Source organism: Medicago sativa, chromosome 3 (assembly GCF_051527215.1).
Source record: "Medicago sativa cultivar Bolivia chromosome 3, Bolivia_mono, whole genome shotgun sequence".
Classification (NCBI taxonomy): Eukaryota; Viridiplantae; Streptophyta; class Magnoliopsida; order Fabales; family Fabaceae; genus Medicago; species Medicago sativa.
The window spans coordinates 96,925,387-96,946,778 of record NC_140751.1 but is presented as its reverse complement, the minus strand read 5'-3'; the positions used below and the strand labels follow the sequence as shown (position 1 = coordinate 96,946,778).

At 32.2% G+C, this 21,392-nt stretch overlaps 1 protein-coding gene, 2 long non-coding RNA genes and 1 pseudogene across 4 annotated transcripts; 1 reads left to right on the top strand and 3 right to left on the bottom strand.

The window, feature by feature from the left end:
• Positions 1–4,067: 4,067 nt before the first annotated feature.
• LOC146942513 (uncharacterized) lies at positions 4,068–6,138 on the bottom strand. Its single transcript, XR_015032748.1, has 5 exons — positions 6,009–6,138; positions 5,604–5,665; positions 5,003–5,115; positions 4,498–4,582; positions 4,068–4,373 (listed from the first exon to the last, which is right to left on the bottom strand). It is a non-coding gene; the product is annotated as an uncharacterized LOC146942513 (long non-coding RNA).
• A 2,212-nt stretch (positions 6,139–8,350) lies between these two features.
• LOC146942512 (uncharacterized) lies at positions 8,351–9,682 on the top strand. Its single transcript, XR_015033556.1, has 2 exons — positions 8,351–8,748; positions 9,279–9,682. It is a non-coding gene; the product is annotated as an uncharacterized LOC146942512 (long non-coding RNA).
• A 4,182-nt stretch (positions 9,683–13,864) lies between these two features.
• LOC146942511 (UPF0481 protein At3g47200-like) lies at positions 13,865–16,312 on the bottom strand (annotated as a pseudogene).
• LOC146942510 (UPF0481 protein At3g47200-like) lies at positions 15,360–20,308 on the bottom strand. 2 transcript variants are annotated; one of them, XM_085756472.1, is made up of 2 exons: positions 18,975–20,308; positions 15,360–16,323 (listed from the first exon to the last, which is right to left on the bottom strand). In XM_085756472.1, coding segments are annotated over exons 1-2 (1,293 nt in total). In that variant the 5' UTR covers positions 20,267–20,308; the 3' UTR covers positions 15,360–16,322. The 2 variants fall into 2 exon arrangements, with proteins under 2 accessions (XP_085612598.1, XP_085612597.1); XM_085756471.1 differs by lacking the exon at positions 15,360–16,323 and having other exon boundaries at positions 18,908–20,308.
• Positions 20,309–21,392: the final 1,084 nt, after the last annotated feature.

The following is a 21,392-nucleotide window of genomic DNA, read 5'->3' as shown; positions in this document are numbered from 1 at the left end:
ACGGCAAAGATCATTTAAAGCTATTTTCAATATTGTTTAATCATTTGAGTCGATTTGATCTCAAATTAACGATTAAGATTGTTTACTATGTGAAATTAAGTGGAGTTTCAAATGCTCCTGATTCAGGTTCTAAATATAAAAAAAAACAAGTGTTGGAATATTGGATGTTTTGTTTTCAAATTATAATTTAAGTTTTCAAGTATAATGATTCATAACTAGAAACAGTGCGCATTCATATACTCTTTTGAGTTGAGTGCTTTTTCTTTTGTGAGTGTTTGTGTGTGAATTTGTCTCTTACATGCCAATCTAACAAAGACAAGACCTACCAAAGACCTTTTGTTCATGAAAGCATTGAAAAACATCTTTAATCATGAAGATTTTGTAATGTCACATAGGTCCCTAAATGCCATCAAAACTAAACTAGGTCAGATTGAAAATCCTATACTGTGGCAGTCAAGGTTAGCCAAAATAAGTGGACTTTTTATCCAATTCCATGCACTAAAAATATGAGATACACTTTCAAAAGCTTTATTTTCCCTTTTCTTTTACTTTTAACCCAAGTAAGCATGTTTAAAGGCTTCCTTTTTATTCCTTTAAAATAAATGGTTATAGCTTTGGTTTACAGGTCAAACACACTACCTCTCTCAAAGTAATACATATATAATTGAGATTCATATTATGTGCTAGTGCTACGTGGGAAAAAGCAGGGAACATCATGTACCCAAACTCAAAAATAAAAGGAAAAGTTCATAGATCGATAAAATTTTCTTTTATCAATTTCATATATTAATTGTATTGTAGCTACCCAAGTGAAACATGGATTTTAAGTTAGAAAATAGGATAAAATTTGACCACGAATTATTGTCTTAAAACAATTTTGTGTTAACACTATTAATCTTAAGTTGATCAGTTCTCTTAAATGGTTTATCATTAAATGAAGTTCATTAATCACTTGAGTCGAAAGTTGGATAGTTTAATTAGTTTGAGTGATTAAAGGAGTTGATGAGTTAAAAGTTTACTCTTTGAATTGTCGCAGATTAAAAGAGAAAAATGTTAACATAACAATTACTGACATTAACATACTAACTGCATTTGTCATTTAAAATTAATAAATTAACCACTTGTGTCAACTTGGTTGTTTTTTTTTAATTATTAAACTTAGTTGTTCCCAAAACATTCCTCTAACACTATTATAAACAAAAAAAAAACATTTTTTAATTCATTGAATAAGTGATATATGATATACTCCCTCCGGTCCTTAATATAAGAAAATTTTCAAAAAAAGTTTTGGTCCTATTTATAAGCAAATGTCACAACTTTTAAGGATAGTTATTGCTTAAAAGACTTTTTTTACCCCTCATTTAATGTTTGTCTTTTTAATATTAGGTGATGTATTTAATGTTTCACAATATTCTATAAGGGTATATTTGTAAAAATGTTTAAAAAGTTACAACAATTAATGCTGACATTGGTTTTGATGTTTTTTAGTTTTTTTTTCTTATATTAAGGACCGGAGGGGTATATTATAAACCAATACATCACTTATTCAATAAATCTAAATTATAGTAGTATCATATAGGTCTGTAAATTTAAAAGAGAGTGGGAATGTGTTTGTTTTATATATAAACTAGTCTTTGCCCCGTGCAACGCACGGGCAAAAAGTGGTATATTGTAGTGCGTTGAATTGTTGACACTTAACACAATAACAAAATATATAAGACACACACACACACACACACACACACACACACACACACACACACACACACATATATATATATATATGGGTTTTGCTAGAAGACACTTTTATGAAGGTCTTTTAGCAAGTTATTCTATGCGGATTTGCTAAAAGAAACCAACTAATTTTTATGAAGGTGTCTTTTAACAAAGTTATAACTAAAAAGTGGAAATCACACCTTGAGGTGTGGGTTGCTAAAAGACACCTTCATGGGTGGCTTCTAGCAAAACCCTATATAATTATATAGATAAATAGAAGAAAAAGTAATCAAAACTGTCCTTGTAGACAATGCATTTGCCACCCCCTTCATAGCTCCAAAATAATCTGCAAAATAAATGAAAGATAAATCTATTTAATTCGTATAGTTTAAATAATGATGACAGAAACCTATAATATTCACCTTTTAATAACTATATATTCATACCTTGTATGCCTGCAATCTACAACTTTTCAAATACTTCTGGATAAACAACATTGTATCTTACAAAAAGTCGGGTGAAAAATAGAGAATTCATATATATGCTTTTGGTTCAAAATAAACTATGAGGAGGAAGATTCCAAAAGCCTCCCATGTTTGTTGGAGGCAAATTTTTGAAATTATCCCAATGGATGGATAAACAAAGGGTGAGTATAAACTTAAATAATAATTTTGTTTATGTTTAAAAAGATAAATTAAAAAAAAAGTAAATGTTTAAAGAAATCGAGGCCTTGTTAGTTTACCCATAAGAACAGTTTTTTTAGAGAACCGATAAGAATAATTGTTTCTCTAACATTACAACTGACTCAACCTACACTATGAGGAAGATGATTTCTTAAGCCTCCCGTGTTCCTTGGGTGGGTATTTTTGAAATTATCCTGATGAATGGGTAAACAAAAATCGTGGCATTTAGCCAAAAAAAATTGTAGCAGATTGGTCCTTTAAGTTATTTTGGTTTTCTCTAACACATAAGTCCTTTAAGATGTTTGATGATGATACATGTAACATCATACATTTAACTGCCACATCTTCATTTTTGTAACGTTTGGTTAACATAATGACTGATAGATCTCTGGCAAGTGCACCAAATACTATCGAAGTAGTAAAAATATCGATCCCACGAGGACTGTTTTTGACTTCAATAATTCAATCGCGTTATAAAAATAGGATGTATAAAAGTTTATTTTTGTTTGCCACTAGGCAGTAGATTTGGTTTGATTTTATGAAATCAAATAAAAGAATAAGATTTGATTAAGAAAATATGGAGAGAGATGAGATCAGGTCTTCGAATCCTCTATGTTTCCCCTAATTGGTTACTGCACCTATTATTACTAATGATTTTCTAGTTTCACGATAGTTAACAAATTAGCCCTAATCAATACCTTGAGTTAGGACCCTCTTCTTAAACTACAGCCCCTAATTCCTTAGGTGGTCTAATAATCCTTGAAGGTTTTATGAACGTTAACCTAATATCACTAACAAACGATTATCTATTCCTAGACTAACCATGTTTATCAGAACAATTCAATTAGGTCTAAGTCGAAAGCTATGGTCAGTAGTCATTCGATCTCACAAAATCATGTTTATATTTGATCAGGATATAAAAAAGCATTAAGAACAATTGAATTGAATAAAGACTAGAAATTCATTAATAAACAATAGAGTTTCACAGCAACATATGATCAATTAGGGTTACATAGGTTCATCTCCGACCTAATCTCTAAGAGATTTAGCTACTCATAATTGAGTTTACAAATAGCATAATCAATGAAAGAATTAAAACATACATAAACTGGGTTAGAGATGATGAAATCCTCTCCGCTGCAGCCTTCTGGGTGTTAAAATCGCACTTTTGCTCTCCAAAATCGTAATCCTTATGTTGAGAGTAAGTTGGGCTTAAATAGGCAACTTCTGGATCGCCCATAATCGCATTGCGATTTGAAAATCGTACCACGATGGCTTCTTTGAACCCTAATTTCCTTAATAGCCCTTCTTGAAATCGTATCACGATTGGCTGGATCGTATTACGATCCGGCTTCTTGAAAAACATGCTCTCTGACTTCAAGAAATCGCATTGCGATTAGAGAATCACAGTACGATTGGCTTCAATCCAGTTCTTCCAAATTTGTTGCTTTTAACTGCTCCTGGACACTTAATGTTGCTTAGAACTCTATCAAAATGTCAAAATAAGTCCTAAAAATTACGTAATGACAGCATGTCATCAATGACTAAATTGAAAATGTTTACAAACTTACAGGACTTATGTGTGACCAAAATAACTTAAAAATCAATCTGTTATACAAACCTCAAATTTAAAGGACTCATGGTGTAATTTAACCTAAAATACATATAAAACTTATAATAAATAGACACATAAATCAAATACACATATATCCTATAGGTGTTTGAGAAAGACAAAGCTTTTGACTTAAATCAAATACTTATAGCCTCCCGTGTTTGAAAAATATAAAACTTGAACTTAAATCAAACACTTATGAATACATTGGCTTTGCAGTGCCTACTACATTCATGATAGCTACTTATATATATCACTTTGTATGAGACTTGACAGTAGCTTTCCATAGCTCCTTGTTATCATGCGCATTCCTCATCACTCATGCTGTCCATATAATCCCATCATTTTCTTGCAAAACCAACCTGTATTTAGCATTCCATAAGCATATTTAGCACAACATAAATTCTAGATTTTAATCCCAAATTACAACTTCAAATCATTTGCCAAGAGTCATGGTTTGCAGTAAGTTGATGAGAATAAAAATACCTTATCCAAAAGTTGCTTTGCAGTGGACAATGTTGATGAGAATCCCCTGCAACTCAGCTAGGGCATCAATCATGTCATAGTTAACCTAAAAATATTATGAATGTAAAATGAGATTAGAGAAAATAGAAGAATTACTACAAAAAGGAAAAACCAATGAAAATACGCATAAGAGGATTGAAACATACAACCTCCAATAGCACCAAAAGCTATGTAAAAAAAAAATCATGAAAATTACTAATAATAGCAGTAACTCCATGTTGAAAAGTTACTCACTTACAATCTAATGTCATTATCATAGTTAATACTTCATTAAAAAAATTAAGAGCTAACTAAATCGTATTATTAGATATGTAAAAATAATCCAAGAGGATTGCAATTCCGATCGAAGAACTCTTTGCAAACAACAATCATTAGCTACAGTTAGACATGACCAGATAAGCTATCAAATTACTGAACTACGAATTCTAAATTAGGCAATTTATTAGATAAGTTATGTCGGGTATACCTCGTGTGGCCAGATAATAGTGTCAAAGAAATCTCTGTCCTGGATCGAAGAAAAGCATGAGTCCATCCTCACTTTTTTTTGCAGGGACGCTTGAATCATTCCTTGAAGAGCTTCTGAAGACCAATAATGTCAAATTATAATTGCATAGTGTAATGAAGAAATGTATACTAACAGATGAATGTTTGGTTAGAGGTATCACAAAAAATTATTTAAGATGAATGCCCAATAAATAAGATTGATAACAAACAAAACATTGATGACACACTCTCTATGCTTAACATCAAATGTTTAAAATCAACCATGAAATAATTCCCAAGCTACCTAATGACAAACAAATCACATTCCAAAGTCCAAAATATAATGGTCAAACATAAAAATTCATTCAAAATGAAATGTTTCAAAGTACAACGGCCAAACAAATATAATGGTCAAATATAATGTTTCAAGGTAATAACATCAAAAGATGAGGTTAACAAATTCAAGTGCAAGAATTTGAATGTCCCTTTCGTTCTTTCATAGCATCTTTTTTTTAATAGCATCGAATTTGCGATATTAAAAAAAATGAATTGCATTGATAATGAAATAAATATGAGGCTAGTACATGTTCTTCATAGTTAAAAGTTAAAACACCCTCCATTTCCTTTCCATTTGCCCATTGAGTAGCTGAAAAGTGAGATCTATGAATTAGAGACATGATTGATTAATGATAAAATAGCACGAAAGGAAAATCAAACATCTTTCAAACATTGATGAGTTGAGAAATTAAACCCTTTCAAATTGCTCTCTAGCCAAGGAAAAGATCAATGAATGAATTGTGTTTAAAATTGCAGATATCTTAAGGATCAATTAACATAAATATATAAATTAACGACAAAAATAAGAAACCATGAATCAGGATCAGTAAATTAGAAAGCCAAACTTCATTTCATTTTATGAATAATGTAGCATGACTAAAATAGGTCCAAAATTTTTATCACAATTTTGGCAACGTCAGCATAAATCAAACCTGTGAACGTATTTGCCACATCTCAACACCCTTTTGCTCATCTGCTTCAATGCACGTATTCGCTGCATCAACCACAACTTCATATACTCGTTTGTAAAAGATACACAATAATATAGGATATGTAAACACTACAAACAACCAAAAATATCAGAATCCAAAAAGCAAAAAAAAAAAAAAATCAATGTATAGAACCAAAAAATGTCAAATTTTGCAGGATGCAGCCAAATCATCTTCAAAATTATTATGCTTTATGAACCAACAATTATTCCACATATAGTAAAGAACCCCAAAACAACAGTAGACAATGGCCACTCAATGATGTGCCAATGTTCATCATTCAATCACTTAAGAGTTCTAAATCACTATAAACTAAAGCACTGTCAAAAGCCTAATCTGAAAAATCATCAAATTACACATTCAACATAAAATAGCTAAAAGTATATATATATATATATATATATATATATATATATATATATATATATATATATATATATACACCTCTAAGTAGTGATTATACTCATGAGAGCAATGCATCCTGCAAAAGAAATAAAACCTAAGATATATGATCCATTTTCAACAAAAAATCATTAATGATTAAAAGTTAATCTTTACAAATCTGCATACACAATCACTTTCAAAATACTTGAATTTGTTGTTTCTACTAACCCTGCTGCAATAAAGTACTCTATTGGTGCTGCAGCCAGAACCTTGAAAATTGCGTCACAATCTCAGCAATCCGATTTAAGTTGTCTCTTCATTGTAAATCCGAACATCAAATTAGGAATACAAATGAAAATCAACACGAAAATAAAAAAATCAAACAAAGTAGATTGAAGAAATTTGCGTAGAGTACCTAATATTGAAGGTCACGTGAAAATTTTTGGATCACTGAGATGGAGGGAGGATGCCGAAATCGATCGGAAATGAAGGTAAGAAAAAAAGAAGTGAATGAGAAAGGAGAAAGATAGATCGCGGATGAGAAGAGAGGGCGAGGAGGGAAAAATGGGGGGAATATATTAGGGTTAGGGTTAGCTTGGGGGATAAGCTGAAGTAGAGATAAATATGAAATAGTTGTTTCGGAAAACAGAAGAGATAAATATGGAATAGTTGTTTCGGAAAAATAGGGCTATAGATAAATATGAAATAGTTTTTTCGGAAAACAGAAGAGATAAATATGAAATAGTTGTTTCGGAAAAATAGGGTTATAGATAAATATGAAATAGTTGTTTCAGAAAACAGAAGAGATAAAGATGAAATAGTTGTTTCGGAAAATAGAAGAGATAAATATGAAATAGTTGTTTCGGAAAATAGAAGAGATAAATATGAAATATGATCAATGGCTAAAATTGAATGGCGCCTAAATGTGCAAGATCCAATGGCTCAGAAAAGTGGAGGGAAAAATGAGGGGAAAATATTAGGGTTAGGGTTAGCTTCGGGGGTTAAGCTTTAGTAAGTAAGATTAGGGTAGAAAATATTTGCTTCATAAAAAAAAAAGGCAAGAGGATAGGAATAAAATTAGTGCGATGCATTTTTTTAGATGGAATATGTTATGTTAAATAATTGCAAACCTAAAAGTGTAGAAAATATTTGCTTAAAAAAAAGGAGGATAGGAATAAAAAAAAAAGGAGGATAGGAATTCAAAAAAATAAAAATAATAAGGATTCGGCTGGCCAAAAGGAGGATAGGAATAAAAAAAAGGAGGATAGGAATTCAAAAAAAATAGGATTCGGAAAAAAAAGGAGGATAGGAATAAAAAAAAAAGGAGGATAGGAATTCAAAAAAAATAATAATAAGGATTCGGCTAGCCAGATTATAGCAAACTTGATAACAAAATTCGGCTGGAATTAATTAAGTAAGATGATCAATGGCTAAAATTGAATGGCGCCTAAATGTGCAAGATCCAATGGCTCAGAAAAGTTGAGGGAGAAATGGGGGGAAAATATTAGGGTTAGAAATAGCTATAGGGGTTAAGCTTTTATTATTATAATATAAGATTAAGATAAAGATTTCAGAATTCTTTAATATAGTCATTAGGAAGACTCAAAAACCAAAGCTTCCACTTCTAAGCAAGCTTTCTTTTTTAGAAATTAAAAATATCCTAAAACTGGAAATAAAACTAAATATATATAAGCAAAACATGATTAGTTATAAACCTTTCAAATTAGAAATGTAGTTGAAACCACTTCAATTTCTGCTCTATTGAAGGATGCTAATGCAGAGGTGATTAGAAATCAAACCCTTATTGTGCATGTGCTAGATTCCGTTGGTAAGAAAGGAAGGTTCGTCTACAATGACAAGTTTTATCTATAATTTTTTGCTTTTATTGGTGACACTGGTAAGAGTTCAAATTAAGAGCTTGTTTGGCCCTTCTTAATTTCCACTTAACTTCTACTTCTAAGAAGAAGTGGGGCCAAACACAATTTTAATAAAGTTCTTAATAAAAGAAGTGTCTTTTTTGCAAAGAAGGAAATCTAATAAAAGTGACTTTGAAAATAAGATGAGAAAATGAACTTTGGAGCAACTTCTCGGAGCTGTATTCCCTTGTCCACCTTTCGATTCCCGTACAAGCCATATATTCTTTATTTTATTATTATTTTTGGCAAAAGTTGGCGCCATCATTTTTTCTGCATTTTTTAGGATACCGCCAAAACTGCACAACCCTAGTTATATATATTTTCTATTTCAGCTTTCTGCTAAACCCATCCTGCTGCCGCCGCTGATAACTGGTGTGGTGCAGGTATTATTCTTTTGATTCTTATAGATTTTGTTTATTTTTTTTTGTCCTTTTGTTACTTTTTTCTTATCCCTTTATATGATCATTCAGTTTTCATACTTCTGTTCATTGAACAGATTTTGTCTTTTTGTTCTTAAGTAATACTCCCTCCGTCCCGGAATAACTGACCCATTTTCTAAAAAAAAGTGTCCCAAAATAATTGACTCATTTCAATTTTCAATACAACTTTCATCATTCCCAATACAATATAACACTAAATAATACTACTTTTATCATTCCCAATACAATATATTTCACTTTCCCCTTTATTTATACATTTTTCTTAATAAGTGTGAAATGAGTCAAGGGGTCAATTAATTCGGGACGGAGGGAGTAATCTTATTACTCTTGTTTATATTATATTTCAGTTTGTGTATCGTTTTACTAGCCTTGTCATTCAATAATATATTAGATCCTTTTGTCTATTACTACTAGCTTTCTAATTTGTTTATTATATGGATCTGTATTTCGTTACTTATATATATATGGAACAGATTTCTAGCTTCATTACTTATACATAGACATGATCATATGGATCTAGCAAAACCACCATGAAGCATCAACATCAATATTCACGGGATAGTCAAGCACAAGGCATTCGTGAAGTATTCAATCATGCACATCCGTCACTTAGAAATAATGTCATTGAAAGAACAATTGGTGTTTGGAAGAAAAGCTGACATATTTTATGTGATATAAGACCATTTCCACTAATCAAACAAGAAAAGATCATAGTTGCAACAACAACACTTCATAACTTCATTCGAATATGTGGCGTTCAAGATGAGGAATTCAACATATGGGACCAAATCCCTGGATATATGCCCGAACAAGAAGAAGAAAGAAACATTAATGAAGATTCGAGTTCGTATAATTTAAGAGTACATGATGGGAGCTACATGGATAGAGCTAGAAATCAAATAGCCACTAAACTTTTGGAAAACAAAAATCGTTCAAGTTTATGATGTGTTATGTTTCTAATATTGGATTATTTTCAAACTCTTTCAATTTAATTTATGATAATGTTTTATATAATAATTTATAAATTTTTATTTGGTCTAAAAAAATTAGGTCTTTACAAAATTTAATTTTTTATAAAAAAAATGCCTTTTATTTTATTTATGATAATTTGTAATAAAATCTCAAAGCTCTTTTAAAAATATTTTGTCAAACAGATTTTAACTTAAAAGTAATAATTAAATTGAAAAAAACAACAAATACCAAACAACTTTAACTTCAACTTCAAAGTTTTATTTTTCATCTTAATTCTAAAAGTGACTTTTAGACCTAAAAAAAGTAGGGCCAAACGCACCCTAAGACCCATAGAAAATAAGTTAAGAATCTACGTTTAGTTCTATTATTGGAGTGAATACTATAGTAAGTCCTTAAATCCTATCAGAGATAAGAGCTTGTCATTTTAGTAATCTTAATTGGAGCTTAAAGCTCAATTTGATATATGATGTGTCCTAGATATTTATCTCAAGTTTTTTCTTCTACAAGGAATTATTTTTAACTCAAGATATGTTCAAAATACAAAAATTGCGTAAAGATGCAAAAGTACATTAAATATAAAGAGTGGTGATAGGTGAACCACCCTACGTGGCATACCACCCTATACACCTTCCACATGTAAAAAAACTAATATAAAATAATCTTTTTAAGTGCCTTTATTTTATTTTTTATTTATTTTATTAATCAATTAAAAACAACACAAGTTTTTTAGTGCATCCCCTTCTTTCTTCACCCACGTCCCACCGCACCTCAGCCGTCCCTTCCACCACCATTGTTGCGCGCCACCACACCAGTCTACCACCACACCAATTGTTCTCGCTCTTTCAATTCCAAATTCTGTTGTAACATCCGCAACTAAAATTTCACAACAATGCATTTTTCTTCACTTTCACATCATCAATAACAAAACCCATTCTAATTCTCCATAAATCAATCCAAATACTTCTCTCTGTCATGAACGCTTTGTTCTCTCACCTTTCATCATTCACATTGTTTTCCACCACCACCACCGTCACCGCCCTCCTCAAAACGAGATCTGGAATTCTCACCTACAGCCTCCGCCGTCATCGTTGTTGTCGACCAAGAAAGCGAGATCGATATCCTCACCCACAACCACCGTCATCGTTGTCGTTGGCCAAGAAAAGGAGAGGCGAGAGAGAGAAGGGGAACGTTTGAGTGAGGTCAATGACAACGGAGATGGTGGTGGTGACGGCGGTGGTTCATGGCCGGTGAGGAGAAGGAAGGAACAAGGAAGAAAGTGTGAGGGTGTGTTTCACGTTGCAGACTCAGGAGGATTGGAAGAATTGAAAAAAGGGGTTTACGAAATTACCAAAATACCCTGCCAGATAGAGGTGTATAGAAAAGTGGTATGGGAAAAGGGTGTTTATGAATCATTTTCCTTAAAGATATACGTACATACATAGGGGCGGGCCTGCTTTAGGCTGGCTGTGGCTATTGCCACACCAGTCCAGCCCTATTTTTTTTTTTTTTTTTCATATTTAAAGTCTAAAGTTTATATTATATATCTTCAATTTCGAAGTGTAAGCAAACGTGATGTATTGGCCTAGTGGTTAAGTGTGTGTTTTTCTAACTCATAGTCATGGGTTTAAGTCCTATCTTTTGTTTTTGTTATCTTTTTTTTCCTCAAAGAATGAATATAACTTTGGTTAAGTGTGTGTTTTTCTAACTCAGAGTCATGGGTTCAAGTCCTATCTTTTGTTTTTGTTATCTTTTTTTCCTCAAAGAATGAATATAACTTACTCACAGTCATGTGTTCAAGTCCTATCTTTTGCTTTTGTCATTTTTTTTCTCAAAAAATGAATATAACTTAAGTGTAAAAAGGAACACGACATAATCGAACTCGTGAAATAAAAGTTTTTATCTTGCTCGTAAATAGTCAATAAAAATATATAAAGGAGTATGCTTTTTGGGTGAGATTTTGTACTTATTCATTTAAAATATTTTATCTTTTTTATAATATTATTTAAGTTTTAATTAAAAAATGTTAAATTTTAATTAAAAAATGTTAAATTCTACTAAAATATGAATAATATTTATTATGTTTATCGTAATTTATTTTGCTAAAATAATTTGCCACACCGATAATTTCCTTCCAGATCCGCCCCTGCATACATACATACATACATATATGTATATATATATATATATATATATATATATATATATATATATATATATATATATATATATATATGGATATATGTATATGTATATATATATGTATATATGTATATATATATATATATATATATATATATATATATATATATATATATATATATATATATATATATGTATATATGTGTGTGTGTGTGTGTGTGTATATATATATATATATATATATAGAGAGAGAGAGAGAGAGAGAGAGAGAGATACAACCCAGTTTATGCACATTTGTCTAAAGCAGGGTTCAGATCAGTCAAGCAGTACAAAAGAAGTTTAATATGCTATATATGAGGAATTAAAAGTGTGTGAAATATGCAGACCATACTTATCTTTATGCTATATCTATGAGGAATTAAAAGTGATTGATCTAAACCCTGCTCTTTAGGCACCGAGGAAATCCTAAGAGTAATTAACTACCGCTCGAGAACACTTTTTAAATGAGGTGAACCGATTTAAATAAAGCCAAATGGCAGTTCGATGGGTACCTAAGAGCAATCACAGTGTGCCTAAAGAGTAATTGTCACAAAGTTTTATCCTAGGATGACATGTGCATTCCTTTTGTTTGGGCTTGTATCCCCGTTTTTTAAACATAAAAGACAGAATGACATTAGCTTGGAGCAGCTACCTGCACCCCTAGATTTTGCCAACCACACTATCAGTTCCATTTTGTTCAACAACACGATCAAGTTGTTTTTTTATTTGGCAATGTATAATCTCGTCTCTGGTAATGAATTGATGATAACTCAAATTAGCTACAATGTGATATATGTTATGAAGATGGAGGAGCTTAGACATTCATGCTGAGAACTTTGCTCAACCAACTCTGCCCTATGATTTTGTCAATCATTCGGTCGCTAGCTACAATCAGGGCACTAAGCTGCACGTTCGCCATTTAGAGCAGAACAGGCTGGTTAATATCAGTCTGAGTTCCCCTGGTATTGGATGTCTGAAGTTGAACAATGATAGTGCTTCTAAGTGAGGTGCTCTCTCTGATAGTTGTGGAAGTTTGGTCTGGGATTAAAAGAAAAGATGGCTATGTGGTTTCTCCAAACACCTTAGCTTACAATGCCGTTTTGGCGAAGTTGTGGGTTGATTTTAAAGGTTAATGTGGATTGATCATTGTCATTCCTTTGCAAAATTCATGATCTCCTACAGCTTGATTCCCTATTGTCATAGTCTGTCATAAGTATAGAGTGGCGAATATTTACGCAAATAAGGGTTGTCTTCAAGAGGTTCCCATGTTGATTTATGAGTATCCCCCCACTGACTTGGGACAGGCTTCACTACATATGATGTTTTGGGAGTTAGTAATCACTGTCTTATTACATTTTTTTGAATAATTTGCTGCTTTAAATAACAAAAATCCATGTGGGAACCTTGTAATAAATTGTTATTCACTTTCCAAGCCAAAATGAAGCTCAAGTAAAAGACGCAGACCATCAGCAGTTTGTACATCCTATCAACTTTGAATTTGAACTACTATCTTAAATTCACACATGATTTTCCTTAAAAAGAGAGTATAAGAAAACCCGTGTAAGGTCATTGATCTAGTTATGAAGGAGTAGGTAGTAATGAAGATCTATTACGGCAAGCATTGCTGCAGCATCAATCACATCCTCATTCTATCTAGTTGGAGTTCTATTACCTTAATTTGATTGGTTTATCTTTTTTCACTTACCACCATGTAAGGTCATTGATACCCTGGTTAATTATTGGGGGTTTCATAAATATTTCACGCAAAACACCTATTTATATAATATTAGAATTTCAATCTAATACAACAAACATGATAATGAAACCATTGGAACAAACAACGTAAATCGATGATAATAATGTCAATAATCATGAACTCAACAATGATTGAACTTACTACTAGTACTTACTAAGAGGCATTATACTGCTGTACAACTTGCAAGACAGAACAAACTGATTGAAGTAAAGAGAGAACAAGTAGTAAAATTCCAGCAACGGAAGCAGCAGTTTGCCAAGGAGTACTGCCATAATCACGCCTGAGAGTAGCCTTCAGTTTATGCCAAGGATTATTACAAAAACCATTCAAGTCTTTACGAAGAAGACAGAAATGAGAACTGAAATTCATATGTGAAATTTTTTTCCGAAGACCATTATTCAAGTTTGCCACAGAATCACTGTCTGCAAGTATATTATCCTGTATTCCTCTCTGAACAAGTATATCCACATCCCTACCGGTATTTATAAGGTAATCCATAACAGAAATATAATCACAAATATAGGAATCATGAGGGTAATGACATTGCTCCAAAGCAACCATATTCCAAATAAAGTTACGGTCCGGTCCTCAACTCTTAATTGAGGAATTTCAAGAACTCGTCCGGAAAACCTCAAGTCAAGTAAACATGTAGTTTTAGTGTTCACTTTAAACCTAACTCCGGCTTCTAACAACTCAGTGGTGCTGGGTAGATATATCATAGATTTGTCGAAGTCCATGATGATTCTACCCGGCCACCTTTCAATAGGATGTTCCAAATGAAATATCCTAATCAGATCAGTGAAGTGCCTTATACTAATACCACCATCATCAAAATCCAATTTTGATTTATTAATAATCAAAATAATAAAAAGTAATTTTAAGAAAAGAAGGGATCTTAGACTTAGTGATATAAGTCAATGAAAGAATGTAAATATTTTCAATAACGAAATGGGGAAGCTGATTTTCAAGTAACAATAAATCTAATCTTATAGTACTGTCTAACAAAGGTTTTAAGAGAAACCCATCATCTTAGGACCAATGATCGCAATAGGATCTCCAGAAAAGCTCAATTATGAACCCGGAATCAATTAAGATTAACTTAACAAGTTCATCATGAGTAAAGTGTAGGGTTTCGGAATAAGAGAGATTGAAATGAGATAAGATAGAATCTATGTAGCAGAACAATGTGTTCAAACTTTTCTCAGCACGTTGGAGAAAAAATTTGAAGTAAATGAGTTTGAGATGTTCCATGTTTTGAAGGTGGGGGTGGTGACGGTGGTGAAAGGGGCCAGTGGAAATGAGTTTGGGGTGTATGCGTCTTGGTTGAGACTGTGAATATTAGAGTGAAGATGTGACTGATTAATTATTGAGATTCCACAAGCACTTCATGCAGAATCTCTGTATATGAGATTGCAGTTTCAATCTAAACAACAAACAAAACAAAGATACCATTGAAGCAACATAAATCAGTAATAATTATTACAATAGATCGGTAATAATTATTACAATAGTTATGAATCCGACAATGATTGAACGCACTAGGAGTCATTATATTGCTTCATAACTCGCAAGACAGAATAAACTGATTGAAGTAAAGAGAGAATAAGTAGTAAAATTCCAGCAACAGAAGCAGCTGTTTGCCAAGGACTAGTGCAAAAATCATGCCTGAGAGTAGCCTTCAATTTAAGCCAAGCATCACTCAAAAACATTAAGGTACATTTTTTAAAGATCACATAGAATAGAGTAATGAGTACTGAAATTCAAATGTGCAACATTTTTTAAAGATCATTAAGCTACTTCGCGGATTTTCTTAACAAGAGCTCTAAAACGGTTATCAGTTGGAGATTGTATTGCAGCTGCCCTAGCACCCTGATACCATCTACCATACTGGATCCCATATTCATCAGGTATGATCTTCACAAGCCTTAGTGTGGGCTCATGGTATGGAGCTTTGTAAATAGGGGCAAGTTGTGACAACTTAATATCGTCAGAATAATTAGCAATTGTCAATGGATTAATATTCCCCTTACAGTAGACACGAAGTGGACCTGCAGCGATCTGTGCAGCCAGACCAGCTTGATCGAAATTCCTACAAGCTATTACAGCTGCTGGATCAAAGTACCCATAAATGGCCTTATGGGGCATGAGTTGAAGAGCTTTCTTCACCAACGCAGGGCTGGATAACCTTACTAGCATGTATGAAAATACATTGTTCTCAGCATTTATGTCTCGCAAGGTCAGCATGTCCATGATTTTCCCAACTGAGCCAGCAGCATGAATTTCCCTGCAGATGTTAACCAATCTTGTTTCACTGATAAAGTTGCCACTTACCTTGGTAAATGCATCATAACATTTTAATCTTCCATCACTTATATCATGACAAAAAGCATGGAGGGCCACCTTAAGGACAAGATTTGTCATCCTCTTCCCATTTGACAATGCCAAATCTGAAATCTTAGCAGAAATGTTTTTATCAAAAACTGTTGCCAAATCACCCTTATCAGCTGGGATCATGTCTGTATGAGCCAACATGGAAACAATGCAAGCAAAATACACATCCCTCCGGTTAGTGATATCTCCCGAGTTATCTTTCAATTGCATGGCAACAGCATCTGCATTATACCCGTAATTCTTAATTGAAAATCTCGGATATGAGATATCAAATCTAACAAACGTATCAACCTCACTCAATGACTTTAACTCTTCAGAAATATTTAAATCTATAAGCATATCTTCTGAAAATTTAATCATTGTATTTCAGGATATCACTACCCTGTAACGTTCTTAATTCTTAGTGCTTTTGAAACGTAGTAAACAAAATGTGTCCATTTATGGGAATGCTTGAGGGAGTGTAAGAGTTCGAGGACAATAATGACAGTAATGAGCAACCATTTGAAAAAGGGAACCAGCAGAATTTTATCGAAAATGATAGAAACCAAAACGACAATCAAAGAATTTTGGGGAACGTTATGTGTGTCCGGGCAGCAATGAAGATGGGCTGCAAACAGTTGGAAATTCCAATTGGGATTCTCAAGAAGAATTCTGCTCTTTACCCAAACATTTTTGCTCATTCCCAAGTGAAATGACCGTATTGCCCCTGCGAGAATTAAGTCACTCCACCTGCGTTAACTCACGTTGAAATTTAACACCAGCGTCTTTCTCATTTTTCTCTTTCTCCCAACACATTTCTTTCTAACTTTTCTATCAGACTCCATCCATATTTCTTAATTTCCCTTGTTTTTGTGTGGGTCAGAGTCACGTGTGTATGAAAGAGAAAAAGAGAGTAGTAGACTTGGAAGACATTAAAGCAGCCTTCATTAAAGTAAGATTCAGATTCCATTAAAGCAGTCATCATCTATTAATTCAATAAAAATATTGAAAATGAAGATTGAAAAGCAACGCAACTACCTTAGGTTGAAAAGTAACACAACGGATAGACAAAAGAAACTAGCGTGAGTTAAGTCACGCAGAAAATATAACTAGCTTGAGTTAACTCGCGTAGAGGTAATTTTGGTATTTCAGTTGGGAGCGAGCAATTTTTGTTGGGTAAAGAGCAGAATTCTATCAAGAATTAAGAGTCATAACTTTTAAAAAAATAAATTGAGAGTTATGATCGGGCCTCAAATGCAACTTTTGGTAAGATGTAGTTGGCTAACATCCAAAAATATTACTCCCTCCGTCTTAAACTATATGACATTTTGGACATTTTACAAGTATTAAAAAATGTAATTAATTTTGTGTTAAAAAAATATTATGAGTTGTTTTGCTAAATTATCATTAACAAATGATACGAGAAAGATAAACTATAGAATTAAAAGAATAAAGAGTATTAAATAGTTAAGGATATAATGGAAAAGTAACATTAATGTTTCATTATTATTGTAAAACGACTTATAATTTGAAACAATTTTTTTCTTCAAAACGACATATAATTTAGGACAGTAGTTTGTACGAGTGGCAAAACCGGGTACAGATTAGAGGGAAGTTTTGTGGAATAAGAAAAGCATACTAGTAAGACGTTTTTTTTTTTTTTTTTTGACAAAAGTAAGACGTTTTCTTATCGCCCCCACTCTTCTATTTTGCTCATGTTTGAATTATATCGCCCCCACTCTTCTATTTTGCTCATGTTTGAATTATATAGTACAACACATATTTATCTTTATAAAATATCGGGATATATAAATCTGAAAGATATCATAACACAGAAGACCAAGTATTTTGCCAACAAATCAACAAAAAAAAGTTGTTTGATATTGTAAAAGAATTATAAATTATATTATAAATAGTTTTTTATCTTTAAATAACAGAAATCTATAACATATATTTACCTTATTTGGGGCCAATTGCCTCTATTCCCTAATATTTTTCTGGCCATTTACACAAATATCTTATCATTTTAAAATTTTGGTAAAATTTACGCATGAAAATATTCTTTCCCAAATTTTCTTTACCTACTTAAAATTTTATCAAGTGTCAAAATCCTGTCATTAGGATTTCTCTTCTGCCCTCCAAACAGATAGAGGAATGTGCAGATGCGTATTCGATACCTTGTAGCAGTTTGTTGCAACCAATCTCATAGTTGATAGTACATCATAGGAGATTAAGTGGTATTGTTTTCAGCAATCATGCCACGTAATTCTTTGATGTATACCAAATTTGCTACCAACATTAACAACCAAAATCAGTTGGCATCATTAAAGGAACTGTTAACCACTTTCTAAGCCAAAATCAAACTCAAGTAAAAGATGTGGACCATTAATAATTTGTAGCTCCAATCAACTTAGTGTTTGAATTTGAACCACTAGATAAACAAGATAACTTTAATTCACATATTCAAATAATTTTCCTATAAGAAATATATATATAGTTGCAAACTTGTGGTGGTAGTTATCTAGGAGTACTATTCCAGCAAGCATTATTGCAGCAGCAACACTTCTTCATATTATCAAGTTGGATGCATACAAGAAAAAATCAATAATCTAATCCTAGAAATGCTAAATTTTACAAATTATTCAAGAACTAAAAACACCAGAGACTTAACTTAATTTGACTGGTTTAACTTTCTTTCACTTATCTCCTTGTATGGTCAGTGATCCACTGATTAACTATTGGGGTTTCATAAATATTTCATGCAAAGTCTATTAATATGAAATTGCAATTTCAATCTAATACTACACACTAAAAATAATGAAACCATTGAAACACGTAAATTGGTAGTAACAATAATCAGAATAATTATGAATTCAACAATGATTGAACTTACTATGAATCATTATATTGTTGTACAACTTGCAACACTGCACAAACTGATTGAAGTAAAGAGAGAATAAGTAGTAAAATTCCAGCAATGGAAGCAGCAGTTTGCCAAGGACTATTGCAATAAACCCGCCTGAGAGTAGCCTTCAATTTATGCCAAGGATCATTACAAAAACCATTCAAGTCTTCACATAGAATAGAGTACTGAGAACTGAAATTCAAATGTGTAACATTCTTCCAAAGACTATTAAACAAGTTAGCCACAGAATCGCTATCCCCAAGCCAATTCACCAGTATTCTCTTCGGAACAAGTATATCCACATCCTTGCCAGTATTAATAAGGAAATCCAAAACAGCAACATAATCAGTAATATAGGAGTCATTAGGGTAGTGACATTGCTCCAAAGCAACCATATTCCGAAACAAAATTTCAGTCCAATCCTCAACTTTCAATTGTGGAATTTCAAGAATTCGTCCCGAAAACTTCAAGTCAAGTAAACACTCACTTTTATTGTTCACTTTAAACCTCACCCCTGCTTCTAACAACTCAGTAGCACTTTGAAGATGTTTCATTGGTTCATCAATCCTAGGCGGCCGTCTTTGCAAAGGATGTTGCAAATGGAAAATCCTAATCAGATCGGTGAAGTGCCTTATACTAAAATCACCATTATCAAAACCCAAGTTTGATTGATTGTAATATGCAAAATAATCAAAAGTAAGTTCAAGAAGAGAAGGGATCTTAGTCTTAGGAACAGTGGAATTTGTAGAAGCAAATGAAAGATTGTAAATTTCTTCGATAACAAAAAATGGTAATTGATTTTCAAGTAACAACAAATCTAATCTTATATTAGAAGCTAACCAAGGTTTTAAGAGAAACCCATCATCTTGAGACCACTCATCATAATAGGATCTCCAGAAAAGCTCAATTATGAAACCTGAATCGATTAAGATTAATTGAACAAGCTCCATGTGAGTAAACTCTAGGGTTTCGGAATAACAGCTACGAAAATTAGGTATAACAGAATCTATGTAGTGAATGAAGGTGTGTAGAGTTGTCTGGGTTCGTTGGAGAAAAGCTTTGAAGTAAATGAGTTTGTGACGTTCCATGTTTTGGAGGTGGTGGTGGTGGTGATTGTGATGAAAAGGGCCGATGGAAATGACTTTGGGGGTGTATGCGTCTTGGTTGAGACTGCGAATAGCAAGTGGTACTTTATAGATGCAACAGTCGCTGGTTACCGGTGGTTCTGCTTGTTGGAGCATCGAATTAATATTATTCACCATGTCATCGTGGTTCATCATTGTTATGTTTGAGAAAATGAAGAAGAAGCTGTTGTACAGTTTAATTTCAAGTCTTTTTACTGCGAATACTGACAGTGTTTATTGATTGTCAAAGTGTGGACCCCACTATCCAAGTCCTTTTTTTTAAAAAAAAAAAAGGGTTAATTATATTTTTGTCCCTGTAAATATACACTTTTCGTTTTAGTCCCTCTAAATTTTTTTCTACAACTTTTAATCCCTATAAAATTTTCAATCACTACTTTTTGTCCCTATTTATAAGTTAATTTTTGTATTTGTTAATGAAATTGTGCAGAAATGTGTAGAATATTGTAAAATAATTTCCTAAAAAAAATTAGAATTTTTTAACAAAACATAAATTAAATATGAATTTTTCACCATCAAAAATATAAAAATTCGTATTAAACTCATGTTTTCTCAAAAAAAATAATTTTTTTTGCGAGATTCTTATAATATTATGAATTTTTCTGAAGATTTTTACTCAAAAATATGAATTCTATATATGAGTTTACTTTAAAGGAGGGACCAAAAGTGAAGATAAAATTTTTTTGAGGGACTAAAACGAAAATTCGATATATTTATAGGGACAAAAAACATATTTAACCCAAAAAAAATGACAATATAAGAGAAGATTTTTTTCTGTTAAAAAATAGTACTGTAATGTATAAAATGACCACAATAATTTGAAAGCATTTATACAAAAAGATAGATTCATCATAAAAGGGTAATGCTTATGTTTGGATTATTGTAGTGAATCATTGATTCTGCTTTGTACTTAAACTTTGTAATGATTTGCATTTTCTTATACAATGATTTTCTATATTCAAATCCTTTATGAATGTTGCATCTTCGTTGTTCTCTTAATTTCTCCTTCATCCAAATCCTTTGTTCATATGTTCTACTAACTTTGCATCTTCGATTTTCTCTTAATTTATTAAACAACTTTCAGGAATTTCATTTTATTCCTCTCTTTCATTTGTGTTTAAACTCGTCGTATATGTGAGCTCTCTAACAAGCTAAGGAGGAGTAAAGGCGGACTTATATATTTGCTTGATCTGTTTTAAGGAAAATATCAACAATTGTGCTCAGTCTCCCTTTGGGAGATTCTGAATTTGTGCTCGATCCCTCT

Coding starts and splice junctions, on each gene's coding strand:
- LOC146942510 (XM_085756472.1), bottom strand. CDS start 20,266: ATGATGAACCACGATGACATGGTGAATAATATTAATTCGATGCTCCAA.